The sequence below is a fragment of the Caretta caretta genome, chromosome 10, assembly GCF_965140235.1.
Source record: "Caretta caretta isolate rCarCar2 chromosome 10, rCarCar1.hap1, whole genome shotgun sequence".
Lineage (NCBI taxonomy): Eukaryota > Metazoa > Chordata > Testudines > Cheloniidae > Caretta > Caretta caretta.
The window spans coordinates 76,936,080-76,949,067 of record NC_134215.1 but is presented as its reverse complement, the minus strand read 5'-3'; the positions used below and the strand labels follow the sequence as shown (position 1 = coordinate 76,949,067).

At 45.2% G+C, this 12,988-nt stretch overlaps 1 protein-coding gene across 2 annotated transcripts in view; it reads left to right on the top strand.

Moving 5' to 3' along the window:
• The window catches only part of ADAMTS17 (ADAM metallopeptidase with thrombospondin type 1 motif 17), a 251,727-nt gene extending 239,822 nt beyond the window's left edge, over nt 1–11,905 (top strand). For both annotated transcript variants that reach the window (XM_048867620.2, XM_048867619.2), the window contains 2 exons: nt 7,813–7,990; nt 11,409–11,905. In XM_048867620.2, the coding sequence (XP_048723577.1) occupies nt 7,813–7,990; nt 11,409–11,560 (330 nt within the window). In that variant the 3' untranslated portion in view covers nt 11,561–11,905. The remainder of the gene's footprint in view (nt 1–7,812; nt 7,991–11,408) is intronic.
• The last annotated feature ends 1,083 nt before the right edge of the window (nt 11,906–12,988 follow it).

Below are 12,988 nucleotides of genomic sequence, written 5' to 3'. Positions count from 1 at the left end.
CAAAGCGTCTGGTCACTGGTCTCCCTGTGTTTACAAGGAGGGCAGTGCAAGGGTTGACCAGCGCTTTTTCACTGTTGTCTGAGCTGAGCCGCTCTCCATCCAGTGGCGACTCGGAGCGGGGGGAATATCTGTGGTACATAGAGGGCGAAGATAAACAGTATCTTGCTAAATTTAAATACACCCAGCAGAATCTTCAGCTTAAATTCTCAGTTGTTTGTAAATTGCAGTTAAGCACCATTAATTAATAGATACATAACTAAAGAGAGTGTTCAGACTAGCCCAAGCTCCCAAGAAATTCTTTAAAAATGAGGGCCATATTCTTAGCTGGTGTAAATCGGCATAGCTCCATTAAAGTCCTACAGATAGGGAAACTTGTGGAGCAATGCCTGTTTATATCAGCTGGGGGCCTGGCCTGAATGCGAACACATCTCTGTAAGGAGAGCTAAGCATGCTGGAATATGGAACCATATAGGCTAGTCGGCCCATGTACATTTCACAGTTCGGCTTCTATTACCCAGCACAAAGTTTGCAGCCATTTCTTGTAGGGTCTTGTTGTGAGGGATTACGGGTCTCAAACCCAGGCCCCTGGGTCCTCAGGCAGTGCCCAGACCACAGCCACCACCTCACAGTGCTCCAGAACCAGCAAGGGAGGGATTTAGCAGAACTCTGGCCCACCACAGGCTCCACTCACAAAGCTCTTGATTGGAACAGACACCCAGCCCCACTGATTGACCTGGATGCAGTACTTAAGCCAGAAGGCAAAGGAACTTGTCTGAGCACCTGAGTGAACTGATGTACTGCTGGTACTGGACCCTGCCTCTGGCTTGACCTTTTGGCCCTGCTATCTGACTCTGACTTATGCTTGGTTCCTGATTCCACCTTGGCCCTTGGCATGACTCTCTGACTCTGACTCCAGTCCTGACCCTCGATGTGACTCCTGATACTGATTCCAGCTCACTCTTTGACTCAACTCTTGACTCTGATTCTTGGCGCTATCCTGACCCTGTCCTTGGTTCCTGGCTTCCGACCCTGGCTTTGATAACTAGGCCTGCTTGCCCACATCCTGGTCTCTACATCTGTCCTTAAAACTTACAGGTAGATCAAATTAAACCAATCACATTTCTGTGTTGCTGTGTGCCATAACGCACAGCATTTTGCGGCACTGTTACTTCTCCAGAATAATCATGGATTTAAACCTGGCCTCTTTCAGCCTCTGAACTCTGCAGATAATGGGGCTCTTCAGAATGGGGAAGTCTAGTTTATTTATGCATTGAGACCCTCTGGAAGCGCTGGTCCTGTCTTATTCTTTAGGTCATCCAGGCTTCAGTTTGAAAGCACAGCTCTAGGCAATTGGAAAAAATTGTGCCTCTCTTAAAGTTATGAGGTACTGTTGCATCTGCCATGAGCATTTTCTGTTATAATTTATTGTTTCTTCCAACTCAGTTTACTGAGTCAGAGGAGCAGACATTTTTTCTTGATTAAATTAAACAAATCAGTCACTTGACAAAAGTCTTCAAATGAAAGATTGCTGCTAACAAGACCAGATAGGTTTTCTGGGTTTTTTTTCCCTATGAAATATTGAGAAATCGCTTACAAGATGCTTTGGGCAATTAGATCTTATCCGTAGAAAGACAGACATTTCATTCTTCAGTGCATAGTTAATTATACAGCCGTGGAAGTTGCCCTGAAGTTTATGAACGTGCTCGCTGCTGAGTTGCTGTGAAGCTGAAGAGTTTAAATTAGCAATGTTCATTATAAGCCTGACACTAGGGACTGAAGCAACAACTCTCATCACCTTGCTCTCATCACCTCACCCTCAACCCCCCACATTGTGGCCTGTTGAAATCCAGGGAGCACAGAGCCTACAAGGCCTTTGTCAATCAGCACAAATTCCCTTCCAGGAACTTGCCTCATTTTCCTTCTGACTTTTACACATGCAGGAAATAAGAACAGCCAGGGGAAAAAAATACTTCCACCCTTTCTTAAAATCCTTAAGTGTTTGAACTCTGGAGTCAAGATATAAGATATTAGAGACACCACCATGTTATACCATGTAATATTAGCAGAATTGGGAAGAAGCAGACAGTCAAATACCTCCTCTCAGTCACTCATCAGACTGCTTGAGCTGGAAAAACATGGCTGAAGAAAAATATCAGGTAACCTACTGATCAACCTCCTCAGGTTACTAGAGACCCCCCTACCAGATTACTCTGTTGCTAGGTAACCTCTCCCCTGATAAACCAGTTTTTCTGCTTGGGAGGCTGTCTATTGAGAGCCGTTCCATGTCAGTGAGAGAACACTTGTCAATGACCCTCCTTTGTTGTTCTTTTGCTGCCAGGCATTGGAATTTCAACCCAACATGAAGGCAAACAGACAACAGAGAAGGCAAAGGGGCTTGTCATTCAAAATGGATTTTGCAGCTTGGTAAAGTTTACATACAGAGCATTAATAATCTCATGTAAAATTCATAAATTGTACAGGCAGATTTGGTAAAATGTGACCCCTTGGCTCCAGTAACTTTCAGCAGAACTGGAAAGAAGCAGATACCTTTAAACACCAGAGGCCAAGGGCATGGGTGGTAACTAATGAACGTGACTTGCTTTCAAGCTGGTCACCATCACTGATGTCATCTTGAATTATCTCATCGGGAACAGGCCGGTCCCTTAAAAACATTGCCAACTAGCTCAGTGGGTTGGCAAAATTGGATGAGCTGGAAAGCCATGACCTTCTGTTTGAAGAAGTACCTTTTTGAGGCAAAGCCTCTACCAGTGACATCAGAAGCATTTGTCATCCACAAGGGGGCTGTATATGTCTGGATGAATGCATAAGGTATTCTGTCCCGGTTTTTTCTCGATATTGGAACAAGGGCATTCTAAAGGAGAAGCACGGTCTAGTAGTAGTTAAAGGACAGACTCTGGAGATCTGGATTCTGTACCTGGCTCTGCCACTGATGCAGCAAGTTTTGCAAATCATTTCACCTCCTTTAAGCCTCAGTTTCCACATCCATGTAGACACCTGGGCATCTTGTGAGGCTTAATCAGTGTTTGTAAAGCCCTGCGGTCCTCAAGATGATGTCCTACAGGTACAAATTGTTTTGCTAATAATAATGTAATGGTCTGATGCCTACCAAAAATATCAAGTCCAGTGTTTGCTGACAAATATTTTAAATATACTAAGCACAATTTGTCACATCTGGCCTAAGTGCCTGGAGAAGGAGTTCTGCATCCCATGGGGCTTTCATGGGGCAGGGCAGAGAGTCTTTCCACTGCTGCTCTCCTCTGGCACAGTGGGAAAGCAGCATGCACAATGGAGCTGCACCAGGTGAAGCTGCATTAGAAGAAGAGCTGACTCAGTACACCCCCACCAGCTCAGGCCATACCCTTCTCTGGAGTGAGTTTTGCTGCATTGGTTGCCTGTGAATCTCCCATTGGAGAGGAGGTTGCAGCCGCCTTCCTCCACTGGAACTTGCCATGCCCCGTGTAGACTTTACCTCCCTGGGGGCCCTGTACCAGGGTCTGTGCTGGCAGAACCTGCAGCAAGTCTGGCCCACAGAATTGCTCCAGCCATGTGTATACTTACCTGCTCCCCCAGCATGGGAAAGGGGCAGAGGTGCTGTGGCAATGGGTATACTTACCCAGAAGCAGAGGAGGAGCCAGGAGTATTTATGGGAAGCTTCACTTTGTGTTTGATTTCCCTGCTATTTTTATCAATGTCATCTCTTCTGAATACGGTACAGCGTGAGTAAGAAATCCCCCCCCCCCACTTTTATGTAATTTGTATCTATTCCTATTTCCTACTGAAATTCCTTTGTAAAGACACTATCCAAGTATAGAGTTGAAAATTTCTTCTTACAATAAGCCAGATGTCCAATCCTACTTTAGCTGCCAAGCCTGAAAAGTTCAAGAAAGATGTTAAAATCTGTCTTCCTGGCTGTGAAAGACTAATTGCATAGCATAGGTGATGATCCCAGTCTCCCAAGAGAAGGAATCAAACTGCTTAGGGCAAAAACTCTGCTGTTATTTGTCTAAGGAGTAGAGTTGGCAATGTCTGTGGAAAAAGTTTCATGGCCTGCCCTCCTTGCTGGCTAACAGCTTCAGACAGAAACACACACGCTCATGAACATTTGTAACTCAGTGACTGAAAATATTAACACACTTTATATGAAAAATCCATTTTTGGTAGGAATATTAAAAAATATAGCAAGCCAAAAAAAAAAAGGACACTCATGGAGAGAGACGCAGGACTGAGAGCCATGGAGCTTCCATGTTCTTCTCCTGACACAGAACTCTGTGGCTTTGGCTAAGTCATTTTAATCTTTATGTATCTCCGCCTCAGCATCTGTCCAAGGGAGATACATTATTCACTTACCTCGCAGGTGTGTTGTGAGAATTAATTTTAATGTTTGTAAAGCTACCCATGTCCTATTGATTATTGTTGTATTTCATTGGGTGAGTGGAAAGGATCATCCAGTTGAATCGGCACTGGATTTTAATTTTCCAAGCTCTACGAATGCAAATAAGCCAGTAACGTTATACTACCAGCCTCCACATCAGGAGAATGTGATGAAAATGTTGGGAGAGATCAAAGTGGCAACCAAATCTAATGAAACCTTTGCCATTTGAGACATCAACTCCGTGCATATAAACTGGTCAAATGTTACAGTGGGCCACAGTCTGATACCTTAAATGGTTCCTTGTTGTTGAAACAACTCAGATGTGGAAAAATTGGAAAGAGTCCAGCGGAGGGCAACCAAAATGATTAGGGGGCTGGTGCACATGACTTATGAGGAGAGGCTGAGGGAACTGGGATTATTTAGTCTGCAGAAGAGAAGAATGAGGGGGGGATTTGATAGCTGCTTTCAGCTACCTGAAAGGGGGTTCCAAAGAGGATGGCTCTAGACTGTTCTCAGTGGTAGCAGATGACAGAACGAGGAGTAATGGTCTCAAGTTGCAGTGGGGGAGGTTTAGGTTGGATATTAGGAAAAACTTTTTCACTAGGAGAGTGGTGAAGCACTGGGTTCCCTAGGGAGGTGGTGGAATCTCCTTCCTTAGAGGTTTTTAAGGTCAGGCTTGACCAAGCCCTGGCTGGGATGATTTAGTTGGGGATTGGTCCTGCTTTGAGCAAGGGGTGGGACTAGATGACCTTCTGGGGTCCCTTCCAACCCTGAGATTCTATGAACTAGTTATAGAGCCCCCAAGGCGGGGAGGGGCTATTCTTTACTTAGTGCTAAGTAACATGCAGGAGGTGGTACAAAAAGTAACTATGGTGGAGCCATCGGGAGATAGTGGCCATATTACATTTGTCTCACTGTTTCCTCGTACTCCCCCGTCCATCTGTCTTTATCCATCTTACATGTGGCATGGATGCTACTTTCAGGAAGCAATAATAGAGTCTCAGAAGCCATGCGTTCCTTGGAACACAAAGGGACTAGGAAGGCAAGGAATAAATAGTAAAGGCCAAGAGGTTATTCAAGCCGAACAGAGATCCTTCAGAAAATCCAGCCATAGTGAAGTCAGTAAATAGGAGTGTGAAATATGGCAGGCAGTACATTAGGAGGAAGTGAGAAGGCTAATATGGAATTTGAAGAGCAAATATAACTCGCAGCATAAAAACAAGTAACAAGGAATTCAGTGATTATATCAGAAGCAGGAAACCTCTATGAGAAGCGGTGCTTCCGCTGGGCCACCAAAGGGAGCAATTAAAGACTATAAGGACATCGACACAAATCTAAATGATTCTTCATATCAGCCTTCACCACAGAGGATGCTGGGGAAAGCCCCACCCCAGACCTACTCTTTCCTGGAAATAAAGTTAAGGATTTTACATCACTGTGATACCTGAGTGCAGAGCAATTCAGAAGAACTGTTTCACCATCCCTATTTTCCATGGCTCTGATAATTTGAAGCCAGGTGGCATCTAGCCCTTCATTGGTCAGCAAGGAAGGGAAAGAGTGCAAGGAGCCTTCCCTCAAAAACCTCTTCGCATTCCTATGCGGGGACCAAGCCACGCTCTTTTCGCTGTGTATTCTCTGAGCAGAAACACCTGAGATTTCTAGCAACACAGGGAGGGCAAGACCCATGGCTCGGCTCTTCTGCAGCAGGCAGTAGGCACTGCCCCTATTCTGGGTTGTGGCTTAAAGCAATGGTTTGGTTTTTGATGGTACTTCCGTCTTATCTGTCAGCCAATCTCTGTATCCATCTTCATTCCACCTGAAGTGTATCTTTCTGATCTTCTTAAATGTTGGGTTTAATCAGTAAGGATCATCACCCTGAGACTGGCGGTTCTTGGCTAGGGATAGCTGTGCTACCCCAATAAGGCTCAGGAAAGCCAGAGAGGAATCAACACGCTCTTTGCCATATCAGCCCAACATCATCTCGGATACCTCCCTCCTCCTTTTGGTTTGTGTGTGGCATTAGCAGACATAGGCACCCTGCCAAAGTCTTGCAACTCATTGTTTCTTTATTTTAAATGCAAGGTTCTTTTATTAACTCCAGCTGGGGTGCTGCACTCTGCTCGCTGCGTTCCCTTTATTAAAGTTGAGCCACTTACAAGTAGGACATTGTAAATCACGAGTGTGGGGCAGAAGGAAAGGGGCGGGGACTCCAATTGTATGACAACAAAGAAAGCGCATAAACGGATCTGGCCTTCTGGCAAATAAAAGCCAAGCTAATGGAGAGCAATTTCCAATTGCTCCCTGGAAGGCAGGCGAGAGCCAGAGGGATTTGCAGGAATAGAGGAGGCTGAATACTTGGATACCTGATGTTTCCTCCTGTATACTGAAACGCCAGCTTCTCTGTTTCCCCTGTAGTCTTTGTATGTGGGAGTAAAGGGACAGACCTTTGAGTACTAGAGTTGCCCACCTCTCTTGTTTTATACTGCCATACCACCTGCGAGACTGCTGATCTGCTGTGCAGGAACTTTGCGAGACTCTGTGTTGTGGAGAGGTCACCCTTAGGAACTCAGCCAGTGGGATTCCATTGGAGCCACTGGGTCTCTGGGGATTCCTCATGGAAAGCAAAGTGGGATTCCATGCAATGGAGAAGCTAATGCAGCCTCTGGCAATATAAGTTTTCCATGTATGCCCTTGAGTGGCTGGTGGGGTGAACTGTGTCCCTTTTCTGCCCCTCCCTGCCTGCCCTTTCACCCAGATTCCAAAAGGTTAGGCTATGTCTACACTGCAGTTAGGAGCTAGCCCCCCCCCACACACACACACCCCAGCTAGGCTTCTGCGCCTGAGCTGCAACTTCAAAGCGCTGTCCACACCATTGTTTTAGAGCACCGAGTGCCACTACCCCAAGCCTGTTGACTCGGGATGGGAGGCTTTGTAGGTGGACCCAGAGAGACACAAGGAGGAAGTGAGGGGGGGAAGGAAGGGTGCCACAAAGGCAGCTGCCCTCCACCTTACCACATAGCCAGGTGCTCCTCTCTGCACACAGGTCTAGTGGGTACGGGCCTGCCTGGAGACTCAGCAGGGGCAAATACGATAGCTGAAGGACATTATACCAGCTGTTGTTGAGTCGCTCATGCCGAGTTTTGCTGCGGGTTCACTGTGCCCTTCGCTCCAGTCCCCGATTTTGTGGTCGGTGTGTCTTTCCAAGCCACGCGGCTGGCCTGTGACTCACTAAGGCAGTGGTTCTCAACCTGTGGCCTAATCCACCCACAGCTACAGCCCATGTGACATCCTTAGGGCCCTACAGGTTATATATGTATTGTGTGGATGTGGCCAACACGACACACAGACAGCTGCATATGCGGCCCACAACGGTAAATAGGTTGAGAACCGCTGCACTAAGATGTCCCTCTCTTCTCCAGTGCTCCTCAACCTGCGGGAAGGGCCTCCAGTCACGCGTGGTGCAGTGTATGCACAAAGTCACCGGCCGCCATGGCAACGAGTGCCCTGTCCTATCCAAGCCAGCAGCCTACAGACAGTGTCACCAAGAGGCCTGCAATGAGAAGATAAATGTCAACACAATTACCTCGCCCAGACTCGGTGAGTGGGTGGATGCAGAGCTACAATTCTTGGGGAGGTTAAATAATCAACCTGAAGCCATCAAACGCCAGAAAATATATCCTGCCCAGGTATCTGGGAAACATAGTCCTTGTGCTGAATGTTACAGAAACGAGGTTCCAGATGGCTCATCAGAGACAGAAGCGTGGAGACCATCAGAATCTCTGGGTAATTAATGTTCCAGAGTAGACAGATGCTTTATTCTTCGTAGCTCCACCCTGCCTGAGACCTCCGCCAAGCCAGAACTCCTAGAGCCATGTTCCCTGAGAGACCAGTTGGAGCAGGCAGGCGTATCTGCGGGTCAGAGAGAAGGGGGTTGGGAGTTTTGGGTGAGGGCATTCACCCACACTCAGTCGTCATTCCAAGCTTCAAACATCTTGTCACATGATGGGTAAAATGGGATAAGCAGAGAATGTTAGTGACTTGGGTTGCATTTTGCTTGGTTAATAAAATTGGGGGAATGAATTGAAATGGAAAAGCCTGCAAATGTATCCAGCCCAAACACAAAATCTTCTCACCTGCCTTTCACTATGATAAGTGATGATGAATACAATAATATTTTATTCACCTGTCCAAAAAAAAATTATTTGACTTTGGGAGGTAGAATTTTCCAAGGTTGTAGCTTTTTGGAAAGGTGGTTCTTTTTGGAGGGAAGATAGACCTTCCACAGATTAGTTGCTGACTTAAGAATGGGACTTGCTGAAATCACTTATTTCTGGGCAGGGAGGAAGGAGTGAGAGAGTCTCCATTTCAACTCTTTCTTTCTCCCACTCCCTTAATGATCTACTCTCTGTTTGCCCAGCTGAGCTGAGGCTGCTGGTGATAAATTGTCTATTTGCCGAGATACCACAACTCTGTATTTAAAGAGTGGTTCTACTCAGAAGTGACTCTGTCAATAGTCCATCATGGGGTTCCATGGCTCTTTTGTCTCCGTTATTTTCTGTGTCACATGTGCTAAGTTTACAAGTAAAAGATGCATTTTCTAACAGCAAGCCCCACAAGTTCAACCTGGGATCTGACAGCTGAGCTGGGTTTTTTTTCCTTCTCACATATCACTAGTAAAAAAGGTCAGCAGGCCACATTAGGCCATAAACTACACTTGTGCAACACTGTTGCCTTCCATTATGCCCTCAGTGCACTCCCTTTTCCTCCAGTGTAACTGGCTAGTATTTAAACAATTCTGTTGATGGCACACCAGAATGGACTCCAGCTCGCACTCTCTCAGCTGTACAGCGCACACAGAAGTAAGAAGCAGTCCTGTTTATTTTTGGCCCCGAAGTCAGTAGATCCGACTCTGCATATACACACAGAGCGCAGATCTGATTAACAGAAAGGGAGGCATTTTTACAAAGTCACTTTTCCGAGTAGAACCACACTTAAGACTAGACGTGAGGCTTCTGAGCTGGAATTTGTTTCCCTGAAAATCCATAGTACTTTCAATAACTGCTTTTTAAAATACGAGAGTCACTGGTCCAGCTGAAGAGCTTCAAAATGCTTCTAAATCCTTTTGTTTAGAAACATAAAAAACATATGAGACTATTTCCCAGAAATGTTAGCATGTACAGTTTATCATAGAAGGTTTTCATTTGAAGAATAAGTCTTTGATCCACCGATGAGATGAGAAATCTTTTCTAATTCACATTTTAGCACAAAGCTGTGTTTAGTAGAGTGGTGCAGTTGAAGTCCCTGCAAGTAATCTGCAAGTAATTTGGGATGCTTATGTTTCTAAACCTGCCTTGGGGGAATTATCGGTGCCAGCAACAATGATACTTGATATCAACAAAAATATACACCAATTATCAGCATTGAGTGGTTTGCTCTTCTTCTGGATAAACAAGTTATCATTTGGTTATCTTTAAACAGATGTTTCTATTTTCCACAATATAAGCCTCATTAATAAGAATCGTACAGAAAAATACTCCCGTACGCTACAGAAGCCATCCAGAATTAGATTGTAAGCACCTCAGGGCAGGGCCTGTCTTTTTGTTCTGGGTTTGTACATCACCTATCACAGTGTGGTCCTGGTCCAGGACTGATACTCCTAGGAGCTACAGTAATACAAATAATAAATAATGATCATTATAAAATGCTGCTCTGTCACTGCTTTAGGCTGCAGTGTTTTTGACCATAGGTAACATTTTCAGAAGTGTCTACTGGTCTCTCTACACTGCAGTTAAACACCCGCAGCTGGCCCATGCCAACTGACTCAGGCTCATGGGGCTTGGGCTGTGGGGCTATTTAATTGTGGTGTAGATTAGATGTTCAGGCTTGGTCAGGAGCCTGGGCTCTGGGACCCTCCCCGCTCATGGGTACCAAAGCCTGGGTTCCAGCCCAAGTCTGAACGTCTACATCACAGTTAAACAGACTGGTAGCCAGAGCCTCATGAGCCTAAGTCAGCTGAGATGGGCCAGCCAGGGATGTTTAATTGCTACGTAGACAGACCCTAAGTGACTTAGGAACTTGAGTCCCATTTTCAAAGTGACTTAGGCATTCAGGAGCCTAAGCCCCATTGGTTTTTAGTGAGATTACAGCTCCTAAGTGCCTACACCATGTTTGAAACCTCCCAAGCCACTTAAACCCAGCTCTTCAATGGCATTTAGGTACCTAACTCCCACTGATGTCAGTGGAAATTAGGGGCCTCAGTACCTTTGAGGATCTGGGCCTTGGGCACTTACTCCATGACTGTAGAATATTGCAATACTTATCCTAACAAGGAAAGCTGCACCCCACCCTCAGCTGTAATTGTGGGTCATGACAGCAAGTGGCTCCAGTGTCCCGTTTTTCACTTTCTATGAATCTGGCTTTTAACACGCTGATTTTTGAATTGGTCTTTCCCCCCTCTGCCCAGGATGTTCTAACCACACTCTGCAGGCTGCTTCATGATTTTCCATTACAGGGCTTCTTTTCCCTTTTGCTGCAATATCTAGTACTGGGCACTGTCAAAAGGGCCTCATTCAGAAAAGCACTGAGCACATACCTCACTTTACGCATGCATGTAGCCCCACTGATGTCCCGGGGACTACTCACCTGCTTAAAGTTAAGCATGTGCTGTGTGCGCTTTGTTGAATCAGGGCCAGAAATAGGACACTAACAGATGATCTGATCCAGCGTAAGAATTCCTAAAGGCCCACAAGGATATGCCCAGCTATTGCTTGTCCAGCCTTGCAACAGTTTTCTGCATGATCGCTCTTTCCATTGCGTTTGTCAGACAAGCCACTACCACCCTGTCGCCCTGAGCTTTTCAGCAGCAGTCCTACTTAGAGCATAAAGTATGCCATCCAAATCGCAGTGTTGACTAAGATTAGCCATTTCTCCCCTCATTTACTACTCGAGTTATGTTGGTCACACATGGGATGCTCTCCTTAACATGCTGGCTTCTTCTTTCCATTTCTGTCCGAAGCTGCTCTCACATACAAGTGTACAGGGGACCAGTGGACAGTGTACTGCAGGGTGATCCGTGAGAAGAACCTGTGCCAGGACATGAGATGGTATCAACGTTGCTGCCAGACATGCAGAGACTTTTACGCAAACAAGATGCAGCAGAAGAGTTAATGAACTGGTGCTGCTGCTTAGGGTATTACAGCTATTTCTATGTAAATCACGAACTAGTAGGTCTGAGTACTGGAACTTAATGAGTTGCTACAATGTGGTGGATTCCAAAGCATACCTAATAAGACTTGAAACTAATTCTGCAGACTGGATGTACCAAAGTAATCCACTCATCCACCTTAAAAAAGAGTCATCTCAAGGAGCCAATCACGTAGAATTTTATTGTGTTTTGACATCATTACATTTTTCATTACTGCTTTTTACTTTAATATATTATTACCAGCCACTGGATGGCTTGCTACCATTTAAAAAAAAAAAAAAGGACAAGAGTTGCAACGTGATTAAATTGACTAAAGTCATGTGTACCTCGGTGGGGGAAAGCCTCTGGCAAATAACTCAGCAAACGTGCAGACATTACTTAATGCTTCAACCTTGGCTTCCATCTGATGCTCTTAATTCCCAACAGTTAGCATGCTGTGGGGTGGGCTTGGAGGGACACACGCAAATGAAATGCTTAATTTAAAAGGGGGATTTGCTATAAAAGCTTGTGAAAACTGATAGCAGAGGATGGATGTCTCTGAAATTTCTGCTCAGCACAGTTTTATCCAACGTTCCATTTAATGTAATTTTAAAAAAAAAAACACCTAATTGGGAATTCCTTCTCCTGTCTGGGTCTGAAAACATATCCCCTCTCTCTTTTTAAAAAAAAAAACATATGTTTTCTCTTATGATGCCTTATTCTCTTCAATGAGTTTAAAGAAATGGAAGCTCATTAACCCAGGAGCAGACAGTTAATTTTAAGCCAGAACCACTTGCGTGAGATGGAAGTAGCTGGAAATCATTTAAATGTATAGGGTTTGTTGGGGAGGGATTGTTTAACGTGCTCTTTCCAATTTTTGGAATTCAATCTGATAATAAGACAGAATGCTATTTCTTAAGGGTATTGTGAAACCAGTTAGGGTTGGCACATACCCGAAACAGAGATCAGAACAGCATTTGCAGGAAGGGTAACTTAGAGACCAAACCGATCTTTCCCCTCTCTAGGATGTATACATCATAAATCCTTTTGAGACAGAAAGGGAGCAGTTAGTAGACTTTCAGGGTGAAATTCTGGGCTAATTGAAACCAAAATGGCAAACCTGCTATTGCCTTCAGTAGGGCCAGGGTTTCACACTCAGGCTATGTCTACACTGGCAACTGAACGACAAAACTTTTGTCTTTCAGAGGTGTTTTAATAAAAAACAAAACTAAACCCTGAAAGACACAAGTTTTGTCAAGGACAAGCACCAGTATGAAGAGTGTGCCAGGCTCTCCTGCTGACAGCGCAAATGCCATTCGTTGGGGGTGGAAGTCTTTTGTCGGCAAGAGAGCTGACACACAGCAGCTGCACGGCACGACTTTTAGCGACAGAGCTGTAGCGAGACAGCCATG